Here is a 15820-nt window from a genome sequence, read left to right on the forward strand (position 1 = left end):
TGACAACTTTATTTCCCACAGTTATTCCACCCACCTCCTGACATCCTGCACTAATCCCGGCTCCCACTGTGCCTGCACCACATCCTGGATTAATCTCCATTTCCCCTTCTTTCACACTCTGCAGCAAATAGTGATCCTTCCTGCCCCTTCCATGCAGAGCACTGGCTAATAATCCCGTCTCCCACGAGATAAGGAGAACATCCTATACCGGGAGGTGTTCTGGGCTCACACATAATATCACAAGGTCACACGTATAAGTCATTACTGGCAGCATGTCTCTGAGATACCTGTTTTCTGAGGTCCGATTATAAGTAGTTTAGGAAACCGGTCACAGGTTTTCTCCTTCGACCAAATGTCTTTATGCCTCTTATCCTCACATGGATCCTACAACATAAGCATACATGGTAACACACACTGAAATGTAATTACTTGTAGAGTCTGTGGAAGAAGGGTATAGAGATGACCACATTTATTAAGGAATCTCTTACTAGCAAACATAAGAAAAATGTTGTGATCTAATCTTTGTTCTGGGAAGAGACGAATGATTAGCCTGGTACGTAACCTCTTACCTTCCCTTAGGGGTTGTGGTTCGCAGTAGCCTTGGCTACTATTCAATTTCCACTCATTTTTAGCAGCCAGTTGGATAAATAAAAGTAAAAAAACACAATATGGACAACTAAAATCTTGCAGGGATGTATTGGGAGAAAGTATCTCCAGTGAGAATGCCTCTGGAGTACAGCCAAAGCTCTGTGAAGGGGACGTTGGTAATAAACGGGGTAACCGCCAAGGCAAGGACTTTTTCGGAAGACTGCGATTGCAAAATAAAAAGCAACAATACGAGATGAAGTAATAATACTTGGTGCCAAATCATGCTCACAATAGGACGAGATACACCACGTAGCGCTGTGGAACACCTCTTAAGGGATATCGCACTCAACGATTAAACATTCTGTAGTGTGGACTTTAGGCTGTCTGGATATGGTTGTAATCCCCCCAAAACAAGGATGAATGCCAAACGGACAGATGATTTCTGCCCTGCAGCGCAGTTTACTGGTATGTACCCTTCAAGGCTAAATTGGTCCAAAGCGCTACTTGTCCCATGTTGCATCTCGTTTGAATGCAAGTACCAAAAGATTTCGTAATGTGTAAACTTGCTAATGACAATGGCATCATCATATATTTATATAGCGACAACATATTCCATAGCGCTTTACAATTTGTATGAGCCGAGTATTACTGCCCTTCTTGCCTCTACCGCAGTTTGGGACTCCCTGCCCGATTAGCCTATCGCTATTCCCCAGAATTTCTTGCTCCCCACGCCCCATGCTGTGGCATGACCACTAGTGGTACGGTGGATGTCAGCAGCTAAGTTATAGGCTTAAAACATCATTACTGCCCAGGGACCCTGGAAGATTTATCTGGAGAGTTTCGATAAGCGTTTACTTATGTTATTTTACAAAATATCATACATAGATTTATTACAACGCTGCCCAGCTTAAGTGTAGAAATTTTATTATCTAAGCCGATTTAACATTATGTTGAATTAGCAACAAAATGTCACACTCCTCTTTGGATAGCATCACCCCTTAAAAATATTAAGTGGAGGCATTTTACTGCAGGGTAAGGGTTATTGTATGGACTGTATATTGGGATTGTTCTATTCTTACTGAATATGTGACCCAATATATATGGGCTAAAAACCCATGGCCCCAACACTGAGACAGCAATGCTAACCACTGTGCCACCCTAATGCTACCATTGGAACTGAATTATGTGCCTCTAAAGGATAGTGTGACCTGAACAGCATAGAAAGGGATATTTCCATACAATGTCAGAAAGAAAATGGTGTTAAATACACCTCGATATGAAACTAAGTTTTTTTTTTTTTTTTTTATAATGTGAAACAGGGGCTATAAATGATGTTCTATGATTCATGTTTTTCCCTCACCTGCCACAAGGGGTCCTTCTCCTCTGGGAATATCTGGAAATATTTGTGAGCGAGCTGTACAGGAGGCAAAGTCTGCAGCTTGAGGTTCGTCCAGGTGTTGAGAAACTGCACTAAGTGCTTAAAAGTGTACAGTCCCAGACGATCATTGCCGTAGTTAGACAAGTGGGTCATGAAAATGCTGATCTGAAATAAAAAAAAAAAAAAAAAAAAAAAAGTGTAACAGCAAATCAAGGAAGTACCAAACTAAAAACACAACATTTGTGTAATGCTGTAAAGAGTGAAATAGATGAATAAAACAAAAAACCAACAAACTAATCTGTGCACAGACATTGTTTCAGAAAAATTAAGTCTATAATTGAAGGGCAGACTTGACAGACTGAACGGTCGGGTGATGTGCAGATGTCGCTGCTATAAAAAGGTTTTCAAAACACAAGCAGCAACCAATGGTATTTACAATCTGTCTGAACATCCTACGTTACTAAGTCACGTCCCATAGAACACTGACATAACTCTGAGGAACTATTAAAACAATGCAACTTATAACATTCTCTTCTTTAAGACAAAGCATCATAAACATTTCTAAGCAATGATACGGTATTCATGGAGATCATCCTTTTAAACAGTCACTTATGTAAATACCATTGAAAAGCCTCAGGGATTTTGGGGAAAAAGCAGGTTTTTTTTATATCACAGCTTTAAAAAACAAACAAACATGGTAGCAGTGCATTTACAATTAGGATGGTATCACAAAGATCGCGACCACGGTATACATTTTAATATACTTTTATTTAGCACGTGCACTTACTAGTAAATTCGGAAGGTGGACTAAAGTAGACCAAAGAGGATAATTTTCAATTTGTCTTACGTACCCAGTGATCCCATAAACCAGGCTCTGGTCAATGCATTTTATTATCTACGATAATAACAATAATGCATAGTTCCCAGCTCACAATAGTATGGAGGCTTTTCCACTAGGACTCCAGTGATCGTTATGATTTAATATGAATTGTATAACAAGTGGAGGTTGAACACTATAATATCCTACCCAATATGGCAACTTACAGGGAGGTTCCACGGAAACACAACAAATGCTGCCCGTGCAGCTGCGACCCGGTACAGAGCAGCGGACAGAGAAAAGAGAACATGCGATGCTTAACGGAATTGTTGGGTTTGAAAGTCATTAATAAAAGCGTCATAACGGGTTGGAAGGGGCAACCCATAAACTTTTAAAATCTCCCCACAAAGAATCCTAAGCTTTAAACACAAAGTAAACATGACCTCAGTGTTTTCTCAAGGTCTGCACAGAGCCAGCAAGTTCATTCCTTTGTCTCTAATGACCGATAAACAAAATCCAGGAAATCAAGATCCTGTTTTCATTATCTAGCGGATATAAAGCGGGGCAGCACAAGCTACATGTCTACTGCACCAGGAAGAGGCTGCAGAACCAATGACTTCCTGATTAAGTATGGACACAGCATTACGGTGCTTTTTGCTTTTTCTTTTTTTTTATAGTGTACAACAACCTGGCAGTTTATTGATTTGATTGACTGGAACAGCTCAATAAAAGCACCTGAGATCCACAGCTGGGATTTAGCAGTGTCCTATATTCCCGTTTATATGGGAGGTTTAGCAGAAGGCTCAGTAATGGGCATCAGGCTGCAGCACTTGATCACAAATAACTGTACGGGGGACAGGGATGAACAGTACAAATGATGTCACGAGGGTTTATAAATACACACAGAAGATATACAACACAGCTGGTGGCCGGATCCCAGTGACACCATTATTTTCTTTTTAACTCACAGGGTTTAGGAGTACTGTGAGGAAAAGCTCCCCGCCATTAATAATCTTGTCCAGTTCCACAGGCCCTCCGGGATATTCATTATAGAATATGGTGTGAGTGAAGAGGCCGCAGGTCTGGCGAGGTAGGACCTGTGGGCAAGAAAGCAAATTATAAAAGATGAAGAACCAATATTTCTAGCGGTCATAGTTGTCTACATACAAGTGACCCAACAGTTAAGTTGTCTAGAAAGAGCATGTTGCAATTGAATATGGGATTGCAATCAAAAGGGTGTATAATTTAATCTTCAGTTTAAATGTAAAGCTGGGTAGACACTGCAGGTTTTTCACCCAATTAGTGTGTACGCTCCCACGATCATGTTTTATTGTACCAAAAGGACATAGTTTCCTTTGATCTGATTTTTATAAACTTACTAAAAACGATGAAGTGACGTTGGGGAAATCCTGCAGTGTGTACGCACTCACAACCAGCAGTGTAGGCAGATCTCTATAGAGTTTACAGTTATGATCTTTACAGCAGATGATTATGACAGATGAGGAGCACAGATCTGAAGGTAAATGGTGTAGGTGTGTACACATAAATCTGCATGCTCATCGGGACTTTCAGTTTTTGGTAAAATTATTACAGAAATCTCATCAGGAGGCATTTTCTGTAGTGTGCACCCAGCTTAACAATTAGAAGTTTGTAGCTCAAAGCTGTGTGGAATAATTTTGCGCAAAATGTGATTCAATTTCCTATATTGTGTTGTTACAGCAGAACTGTTGTGTTGTCATCACCTTTCTCCCTCAGTCTTAATGGTCTTTTACTTTTAATATGTTGCCAACTTTATGCACTTTGCATCATCATGAATTAAATGATAGGACTGTGTATACACCTCTGCTGTCTGAGCCCAGCTACATGAACGTGTCAAGCAAGGGGCATCACTAAGTAACCTAATGCATGGATGCAGTGTACCAGCAGAGTGACTCCAGGTAAATAAATGCTGACCACACGTAGACCACGTCTAATTTGCCCACAGTCATCTGGTCAATTCGGACAACGTGGCAAACTGTAAATATTTAAACAATCTGGCCACACGCAGCCATATATCAGCCAATGTCGGGCACTTGGCCCAATGTTGCAATGCTCAAAAGCCAATTTTATCTAATCATCAGTTATGTTGGTAAATGTAGTTAGAAGCCTCTGCTTGCAGTCATCTGCCCCCAGTAACGACCATGAACCACTGATCTCACCCCCGCTAATTGATGAAGAGGTTTTGCCTTACTACTTTAAACATACACAAACACAATGGTGAAAGCTGGATTTATTGACGCCAGTCCAATGAAGCTCATTTAGGATTTACCATAATTCCACTGTGGATGAATCCTCTTCTGAAGCGCGCAGGTTTCAGGTGGGGGTATTCCTCAGTACTTGTAACCTTTATCCCCCAAATCTGCTTCCACGCTTCATACAGCTGCACATGGATGGGGTAAACTCCCGAGTGGTGAGGGGCCACAGCATACCCCATATCTGTAGGTATGCCGTGCTCCTAAAACGCAACAGAGACCTTGTATTACATAAATGTCCCATTAATGGCTAATACAACATTCCTTAAGGGTCCTCTTGGTAATAACAAGCTATTCAAGTATTATAGTGGGATAGTGGAGGATTTAATTAGCAAAGTGTCTCCAGAACGTCCGTGAGAGACTTCGCAGTGGAAATTTCTACCGTAATTGCCGGCAGTGTGCGCGGCGTCATGCCCAAGCACCCCATCACCGCCAATTGGATTCCCTCCTAGGAGTGAAATTACTCAAGTTCTCTGAATGTTGGTCAGAACATCAGCTAATACATATATTTAAAATAGGTGATTATATAAGTAAATACACCGACATAAGTCTTCAGTAACACATAATGATAACACCCCCTATATAATAGGTGGCAGCCTGTTGATGCCCAGGTGTGGTGAATCTAGGCAAAAGAAGAGGAACAGGCACCATGTTTCCTTTCATTTTATGACCATGCTAGTCAAAGCCTGCAACAGAGGGAGCATTTAAAGAAAGGGACAGTCAGCAGCTGATTTCAATGTTGTGTAACTCCCATGACTGTTCACTAGTGCAGAACGCCAACTGAGGTAGAGGACGGTAATGCCCACAAATAGTGCGCTAGTTGGCCTCATTAGCATAGACATCCATCACAACCTCTCCCGGTCAAACTTAATGTTTCTGCTACACGATTTAAGTAGGCAATAATTCACAAGAGAGGACACGTTGCAAAGGTCTTTTAGAGAGCATCTGATGCCTATAATAATACTATAAAATGTTGGCACACATTTGCAAATTCATTAGGAACCAGTGAAATCATCAATTTATATAACGCCACTAATTCCGCAGCGCTGTACAGGGAATATGTCACTCACATCAGTCCCTGCCCCATTGGAGCTTACAGGCTAAATTCCCTAACATACACACACAGACACAGACTAGGGTTAACTTTGTCAGCAGCCAATTAACCTACTAATATGTTTTTGGAATGTGTGAGGAAACTAGAGCACCCGGAGGACACCCATGCAAACACGTGGAGAACATACAAACTCCTCACAGATAAGGCCATGGTTGGGAATCAAACTCATGACCCCAGTGCTGTGAGGTGGAAGTGCTAACCACTAAGCCACTGTGCTGAAATCACCAACAGCCATAAATAAATAATTTTTCGCCTTTATTTATAGGGCGCCACAAAATTTCTGCAGTGCCGTACAACACGACAATGGACCATACAGAGTAAGCTGTAGCGACCATTAAACAAAAAATACCAGTCTATGGGAAATACATTCCCATAGACCTCTATTAAATATTATTGAAGGGCGTCACGCCGTCAGCAGATTAAACGGTACTTGTAAATTTAACACTACTGAAATCAGCGATTTGCAGCTTTTTTCCTCTGCACGTCACACCTCAAAAGAAACCGACATCCACTTAATGTTTGTAAGGATTTTCAGAGACAAAAGAATTGTTTATTAAAATAAACTTTGTAAACTAAAAACCACCACCTTTGTAACACTAACTCAAGGAAAATCCCTAGAAATATCATCTCCTTACTACTAGGATAATGGAATCAGTGTATTTAGAAAGGGCCATTCCACTCTCTAAAGTCACAGATACTTCAAACACATGGATGTTCCCAAAGAAAAAAAGTGACAGAGGTGTTCAGATGGGGGCACATGAGGAGTGAGGATATCGGACTTGAAGCAGGTGGTTATACAGTGTAATTACACCCGCAGAGTGTTATGGTGGAATGAAAACAAATACTATGTTTACACTGATCCTCTTATCGGAATGCTATGATTTGCTGCAGTGCTACCTACATGGCTGAAAAAAAAAAATGTCTCTGTAGCTTTCTTCTTAGATTTGATTGTGATATATATCTCATGTACCATGTCAGCCTGTCCTGGGTGAGATCTGCCTTGATTTGTGCTCGCCCAGACTGTATATGATGAAAGCTAGGCAGAATGCTAAACGCCGTCTATTAAGCGTAAAACATTTCGGCTAGATTGATAAAATTCTGATGTGGGAGGGACCGTCACAGAAATGACAATATGCAGCAACTCAACTCAAACTCCGTTTACTCTCAAGTAGAAAATACAGGAAAAAAGGTCAACAGATAAAAAGAACGTTATACCATAATGAAAAGTGTTAACTCACCACTGCAAACTTCCTGTTCAAGGCCATCTGCTCCGCCAGCACTGATTGGTTGTGGAACAGATGAGGCTGCATGTGACTCCACATATGGGGGAACCACCAGAACTGCTTCACATAGGAGAGCAAGAGATCGTCTCCTTCATCCTCCGCGTCCGTACCTGGTGCCAGAAGTAAAAGCAGACGTAGAATAAAATCCTAAATAAGCAAATGCGCACTTCCGGAGTGTACGACTGCTTTTTATATGGCTGAAAGCCACTTTTACCAACAACACTGAACTTTTCATTTTAAAATACTTTCATTCTCCTTTAAAAGTTCTATAAACATATATGGGTTATTACTCAAGGAAGATAGAGTGCAAGGTTATGGGGACATGCTCAGGTTCACCCCAGTGATTAGTGGAACCTGCTTGTGAACAAATCAGTTTTACTTTATAAAGCTGGTGAAACACCAACAAGATGCACTACTGTGTGACATGAGACAATCAGTGCAAGGACACTGCACCCCTAAACCAGCCAACCAACCCACCCTCAAGCACACCAGGTAAAATGATTGCGTTTAGAGGCGTCCACCATGAGGCAGATACAACTAGAACAATAAAAAAAGATTAAGACTCCCAGGTGCAATGCAAATGTATGGTAAACCAAGGACAGTTATCAGCGGGTGAAATGCGTAGGGTACCCAGCATGAGCATCACTTTACATCTGGTTAGAGACGCCGCTCTCCCTACATCCACAGCGAGGACTTAACCTCTAAAGTCCGTCATCACTTCTTCCCTAGGCAGCCTTCTGGAAACAGCATCTGTACGCGGTGCACTTCAGAGCCTGAAGCAAGCAGTGGTAATCTCCGGGGAATACCCTGAGCGGGGGATAAGTACAACCCCGCACATCAAAAAGGGGCTTTAAGTGTCCAGATCTTTGGAGCACATTATTAATCAGAGACTTTTTCTGACATCAGCCCAATTATTCTGCCCTAAGAGGAACTTTGAAGCACTCTTTCCCCCCGACATGCTGAATACAACTGGTAGTGAGTGGCGATTATTATTTATCGGACCAGAGTACAGTTTTGATGAACTTTTCCGCTATATATGCCACCTTGTGTATAGAATATTGTTACTATGGACTCTGAACTTACACAATAGAGTTGTTTCTTCGCTCATCAAGGAGTTCCCTTTTGAACATATGCTTTAGAGTATGTATGTGGACTAACTGAGGTTTTCTGGATAATTAATCCTTTAACTCAGTTTGGTACCTAGATTTCACTTTGCAGTATTGTGTACTGCTATTGACTAATTTGAGGTCCGAACCATACAGCTGTTTGTTTATTTTAATTTTGGTATTGCCACATTAAAAGTGTCCTTGGTACACCATACATTTACACTGCGCCTGGGAGTTTTGATCCTCCTACTTGGAGGAAAGGGGCCCTCCCCTTATACACCACCTCCCAAATGGACTGTACAATACACAAAAGAGGAAGCTCGTTTTTTCTGCCTATATTTTTTGTCTTGGATACAACTAGAACATCTGTCATTACACAGATTCTAGAAAGAACCCACTTAACATGAAACCGAACGCGACACATAGTATGTTCGGGCAGTATAAGGACAGAAGATGCATTTACCAAAGAGATAAATGATTTCTTGCACAACAGACGTTCTAGCTGGATGGTTGTAGCTAGTGTGTAGGTGCCAATAGACAGCAAGAGCTTCAACGTATAGAAATTAAAGTTACGCTCTGTGAATGTTTACACAAGTGCTTACATGTAAACAAATTTATCTTGCAATAAACTACAGCAAAATGTCCTCCTTCCATGGAATGATACAAGTATTTATACCATATTATTCATCTCCCCCTCACCTGTGTGGAAGAACTTTCCAGAAAAGCCAAGGTTAAAGGTGAAATTAGGGATGTGCGCTCTTAACTCGTTCTGGGTGTCAAACAGTGCCTAGAACAAAATGGTGGCAGTCACTTATGGATACAAAATGGAGTCTGGTCACATGATACTAAACAAGATCACTAGCAATATTTATCAACCATTCCTACCTTCACATCTTCTACTTTCATGCGAGTTCCCTCCTTGCCAACAAATATATCATCAATGTCCACGAGCACATAACGATTGAGGGGAAGAGACAACCTCTTTCCGGTCAGGAATGACACAGCGTCCACAAACACCAGCTTGTGGAGCCAAAAGTTCAAGTTGTTGCCAAAAAGAACCCTTTGGATGCCATCGTGTAGCCCCAGATCCTGCACAACAGTGGTGTGGAGCGCGGCATCCACGCTCAGATGTGGGATGGTCTCTGCCGACTTAGTCTTGGCGAGGAGGACTGGTTCGTACGTGGAATGGTTGGACTGGAAGACCGTCCAGTCTTCTCCCGGTAGATCACCCTTTTCCACCTGGTTGGGTTTGGTTATATACAAAAGGGGGGACTTAGGGCTGATACTGCAGTCTTTGAGACCTAGATTGGAGTGGAGATAGAGGGGGAATCCTTTGAGCTGGGCACTCAGCAGACTGTTTTCATTGGCCTGCAGTGAAAAGAAACACAGTCTAAGAAATTAAGGTCTAAAGCAGTATTGACCACAGCTATTTTTTGGCAGAAGAAGATCAAGCAGTATATGGTCAGAAAGCCAATAACGAAACAGCATGAATAATACACACTCTGTAGTATAATCCTACTCTATACATCTAAAAGGTAATTCTATGCATGTACAAAATCCTTTATGTCCCATTCCTCTGGTCTCAAGCCCAGTCATATATTCCATCTACTCTTATACTACAGATCACCAATGACCCAATATACAGCGCAGCCCACCCTTCATGTTGTGGATTACAGACTGATGGGGTTTTTTTTGTAATGACTTTTAATTGCCAAATATCACAATTCAAAATATTAAATGCGTTTTGGACGTTTACATTAAGACAATTTTTGACTAGATGTTAAAAAAAATTATTTTAAAAAAAAAATGTAGTGACATTTCTCTACATAGGAGAACTTTGATAAGAGGAAGTGTTACAGAAATGTATCTAGTAAATTCTTTCATTACATAAATTAAATCAAATGCTTAATAGGGCATTTCCTCTTTTACATCTGCTAAATCTCAATTTAGGATCAGTGACATTCTGAAATATAACAAAGTAAAAAAAAAAATGGCCAAAGAACCACCACAAAATTCCTGTGGGGGGAGGGGGTTGGTGGCTATGCTGCACAATGAGTGCGAGTGTGTGTGCGCGTGTGTACTTCTAGGAACATTGATCGGTTTACACACCAACACTGTGGGGACCTCAGACGTAGTGGAGACACGAAACGAGGCCCCCACAAAACTGACTATGCTAGTCAATGCAGGAGATCTTTCCGATATAGCCAGCCTCGAAACCCGTCACGTCCCATAGAGTCACTTATGTCGGACAAACAGTCTATGCGTATTTATGCTTTGGAGGGAAGAGTGTGTGTACTCCACCAAATGGTCGCTAGAGGAACTGCAGGCTCAGGCAAACTTTCGGTATCGAGACCCGCACAAGTCCTCTGCAGCGTCATAGAACTGCCGGGGTCCTCTGTGCGCAGGAAGAGCAGGGGTCAGAGCGAGCCAGAGTGCCGTTGCCACATGATTGCCAACCAATCTCTCCACATGATTGGCCGATTAGATATTTGCATAAGTGAGCAGATATACCCAAGTGGCCACACCTCTACATCACCCCAAAAGGAGAGATGTTGCAGAATTAGGGATCAGATGTAAGTAATTAACTGCCCGCAGTGAAGCAGTTGTACATCGCTTGTGTAGTTAGTCTCTAAATAGTCTATGATTATATACTACTACTTATATACTACTCAAATATTCATATACACTAGGAGCAAATGCATGGATGGCAAACCTTCAACTTCAAGTGAGTGGACTCCCAAAAGAAATGAGAAGTATTAAATGTCCTTTATATTTCGGGAATATTGGAATCTTACTTTGGATACTACACGTAGCTGTTCTCCGGAGCCATATCTATTGCAATGAGCCGAGCAGAAATGGAACCAAAAAGAAATCCTACCTGGATGATATAACGCCACTGCTGCAAAGCAGCGGCAATCTATTAAAGAAAATCTAGGAGCCAATAAAATAAAGTAATCTGAAGGTGGTATACCATTTAAGGCAAACAGTCATTTCAATAATTTACTGTAAGCAAATCGAGGCTGTTTATTATAAAAACGGGTTACCATCTAGGCGATAAAAATGTGATTTATATAGGGCAGAAACATAACTGACCCCCCCCCCCCTACCAACCCCGCGCAAAAAGTGAAACCACATATCGGTGCAGTGGGGGGTTAAGCCATGCAGAAATACAGCAGCTTACGTCATGTTTATGGATTTCAACTATAAGGATAAAGTGTATTTATTTTTCCATCCGTAGAGCTGAATGCACAGGATTACATGGAAAAAGTTAAGCAAACAGGTGGCCCGTGATATTTCAGCCAAGATCACGTTACAGTGAAACCTGCTGACCTAGGCAGGCCTCCTATGCTGTGCAACATAAAATTATTACAGTTACAACGATTTCTTACATATGGCCACACTGATAATACATTTATCTATTCACTGCAATACAGCTGTATGCGCTAAATTTGCTGCATGCCAAGAATGTAGATCTGAAAGTGTCTGTTGTATTTCGATGCACCAAGGACTTACTGTGTAGGGATTTTATAGTTCCAAAAAAAATCCATAAATTGGAAATAGTTCACGCAAAAGCTTTGGTTGATGGCTTCAATTAATTTATTTATTGTTTTTACCATTTATAATATGCATGCTGTTACTACCATTATGTTATGTATGAAATGGGTTTCATTTTAACTTGATATAGAAGCTATATAACTTATATTAAAGAGCAAATGTTGCCATGTGTAACACAGGCAGCCATTCTGTGAGCTGAGGAAGCAGCCTATCAATTTACTAGGAACTAGTGTAATATCCGAGAGTCTGATCCACTTGTCGGAGTTTGCACGTGTCGATCCCCTGTACCCAAGTGCCTATTCCGAATCCTGCTCTGATTAGAGTGGGGACACAGAGACTAAGGGGGAATGGAAACTCTGAAAAGAGATTTAAAAAACAAGAAAAGCAAACAAACCCGCCCCCCCACCCAAAAAAACCCCCAAACAAACAAAAACATATAAAACAAACAAAAACTTAAGTTTCAGTTGCCTGTGGCTTTTAAATATATTGTATAGCATTTACCGATGACCCAGAACGCTTAACCCCATATCTAAATAATGTTTTGTTCAAGTGATACTACTCTATAAGCTAATCAAGTATAGTATACAATTTATTACTAAAAAGAATGTATTAAAGGTCAGTTTAGACAACGCTCTACAGTTTTTGTAGGACATCTATGGACATTATCTACTACAGATAAACAAATTTAAAAAGGTGAAAAGGCCAAAAGAATCTTGTCTTAGTTTAATGTGACCACTGGGGGCACAGTTCACACAGAGGTCTATGTGTTGATTCAGATAGCTGCTCTTAAGCACGCCATCACTGCAGTGCATACGGGTCGCATGTACAACACACCGAGAACAGAGCAGGAAGAATTGGGATCATCGTTCCCAATGCCAGTGCAGCCCCACCATTACCCACCACACTGAGATCGCAGCCTGCAGCCAGGTCTGCTATATTTTCTCTGAATACCCAACAGTAGATATCTGAACGAGCAATATGGTAGAACGGACTTTAACTTTGGTGAGAAAGTTAACAGTAGCTTCTATTCATGCAAATAAATACAACTATGCATTGATCTCCCTGTGTTTCACATAAAAAGTATAGCAAAATAAAGTAAACATAATTCCCATTGATATAGAGGGCATAATTTAATTTCACACGTTCTTTCTGTAATGACTCAAGTGTCTTACGGAAGGGGGGGTGGGGGGGATTACCAAAAAAACAATAGACCCCGTTGAAGATAAATGAGCTTAAAAGGCCATGTGTTGTTCAGCAGACTGGGAGGGGGGAGCAAGGGGAACTTTGTGAATAGAAAGACATCAGTTGAAAGAATATGTCCAGTAAGACCCCAGTCCAAGAACAATGGGCCATTTACAGCTCTGTCGGAGGATTAAGGCCACTCAACTGGACTAAATAAGTTACGTCTTAGAGGCAGCACAGAATAGAGAAAGAATGAATTGGCCTTAAAAGAGGAAACCAATGCCCGGCTTTTAGAAACCAAATATCCGAGGATTGCGGGAGGTCAGGGCGTCAGCCTAATTCTGTAACATTCAGAATTAGAACTTTATTGGACCAACACATAATATGAGTATTGTGAAACAAGCTCCCCAAAGCGGTGTAGAGAGGGCACAAATATTATACAAGGCTGAGCAATTCCATGACCGGCTTACCTTGAAAAAGCCAATGATCCCCACGCCATACTCCACGCAGTACTTGTCCAGTAACTCTCGGTTCCATGCATCTAAATTAACATATTTCAGAATGTTTTCATACACAATTAGTGCAAATCGCCCCCTGTCCTTATCGGTGAGCGTAGGCATATCACCCTTGCCTGGAGCTATCTCTGTTCGGTACTTAAAGCGACTCGACTCCAATATAGCCACTATTTCTTGGCCAAGTTGGGAGTAGAGGCTCTCTACAAAGACTAGCACCAGTGGGTCAGTACGGGAGGAGTCCACCGGTCTCATAGGCTTCACAGGAAGCAAACGTGAAGGACTAATCTTGGGGTCATCACAGTCCAGGGATTGTGCATCACCAACTGAAGGCTCCAGTCCTCTTTTCAAGCCATACAGATAATAAGCTGAGATGAAGACACTCAGAAGACAGAAGGCAAAGAGAAGTAGGAGAACCAGTTGTGGGCTTACTGGCCTCCCGAGCCTGCGTGTCTTCAGGGACAAGCTCATGGTCCTTGCACCTTCCCAGGAGTGGTGGTACAAGCACTCACAGACACAAGCCCGCACACCTAGCTTATGTTGTGGGTACCCTTAACTCATTCTGTTCATGTCACCATGGCATGTCCATCGAAAGTCCAACTCTAGGATGAATCGGGTGCGGGTGGCTGGTCTATGGAGGCGTTCTCCGGCAGCGTTGGAGAGATGAAGTGCCGGAGGGAGGCTTAGGTTAAAGTAGCTGTCATACATCATTTGAGGAATCAGGATTACGATGGTATGGGATATCGATGGAAATCATTTACTGCAAAGAAAAATAAAAAGTTGATCAACATATTTGTCCAAAAAAACCTTCCCAGTGATCAGTCATATAAAGTCCAGTACACAATCTACACAAGGCAATCATTCAGTAGCTCACAATCCTAGTTTAGAGAATGCCCCAGAATAGATATTTCCCCAGAAACACACAATATGGCTGAATCAGCAAAAGCAGAATACCACTTTAAAGCAAAGCACATTAATGCCGTTTTCAATGAAACATAAGAAAGTTTTAAAACAAAGTGAACATTCATAGTTTGAAGAAGTGTTTTCTATAAAAAAAAAAAGTATTTTATTTTGTGCGCCTACTGCTTACATATGGGGGGGGGGGGGGGGGGGGCAGTCTGTGTGAAGAACAAATATTCAAGTGAATGCAGACTGTAAATTCAATGAAAACCTACACAACAAAAAAGACAAAGATTTTTCTATAGATTCTGAAATAAAAAGGGAATTTTGAATGACCAGTGTTTAACTCACCATAAGAGTTCGTTTGTTCGTTATTATAACTTGCACTCAGATATTACACTATTTATACCATTTGTTTTTAAATTTCAAGTATCTTTTAGTATTTAAGTAGGGTTTTAGAGTAGTGCATTAATTTATATGTACACAATTAAGTTTTCTGTTTTGCACATAACTTTTGGCTCATTCTGTATTCTCCTACAGTGATGCGGTAAAGGTTCTCCTATAATTAGTGTTTACCTGAAAGCAACAAAAGCAGGTGTGAACTGCCCCTGGGTGTTTGATGGCAGCGACGGGCAGATGGGGCCAATCACACGCAGTTACCCAAATGTGGAAGAGATCTGACTTTACTGGGGTCTGTTAGAGAGGTCAGGAGGTACGGCCACCATAAACTTGCTCTTCCCATGAAAGTCCGTTCTCTCACTGACTACACTTGAATAATAAAACCCTTTGAAAAGACTTATTCCGAGTAAAAGATAAATCAGTGACCGCAGAGGAAAAGTACTCAGAGAAACAAGGAATACAATGTTAAAAAGAATACGATGTATATATTGTCTGGTTACATAGAGCCAACATATCCCACAGTGCAGTACAACTCACCATATCTGCTGTAGGATTGTACCATAGCTTTAAAAAAAATTATATATATATATATATATATATATATATATATATATATATATATATATATTATATATATATATATTTTTAACACATATATACATGCATGCATACATAATTATGTTCTACATATTCTA

The 15820-nt window shown here is 41.0% G+C and overlaps 1 protein-coding gene across 1 annotated transcript in view; it reads right to left on the bottom strand.

Moving 5' to 3' along the window:
• NDST1 (N-deacetylase and N-sulfotransferase 1) overlaps positions 1–15820 on the bottom strand; it is a 49338-nt gene that overhangs the window by 11577 nt on the left and 21941 nt on the right. The window contains exons 2-9 of the mRNA XM_075210063.1: positions 13785–14586; positions 9463–9945; positions 9277–9364; positions 7427–7581; positions 5092–5277; positions 3752–3880; positions 1949–2131; positions 288–384 (exon numbers count right to left, since the gene is read on the bottom strand). Coding sequence (XP_075066164.1) covers positions 288–384; positions 1949–2131; positions 3752–3880; positions 5092–5277; positions 7427–7581; positions 9277–9364; positions 9463–9945; positions 13785–14297 — 1834 coding nt within the window. The 5' untranslated portion in view covers positions 14298–14586. The remainder of the gene's footprint in view (positions 1–287; positions 385–1948; positions 2132–3751; positions 3881–5091; positions 5278–7426; positions 7582–9276; positions 9365–9462; positions 9946–13784; positions 14587–15820) is intronic.

The sequence above is a fragment of the Mixophyes fleayi genome, chromosome 4 (genome assembly GCF_038048845.1).
Source record: "Mixophyes fleayi isolate aMixFle1 chromosome 4, aMixFle1.hap1, whole genome shotgun sequence".
Taxonomy (NCBI): Eukaryota; Metazoa; Chordata; class Amphibia; order Anura; family Limnodynastidae; genus Mixophyes; species Mixophyes fleayi.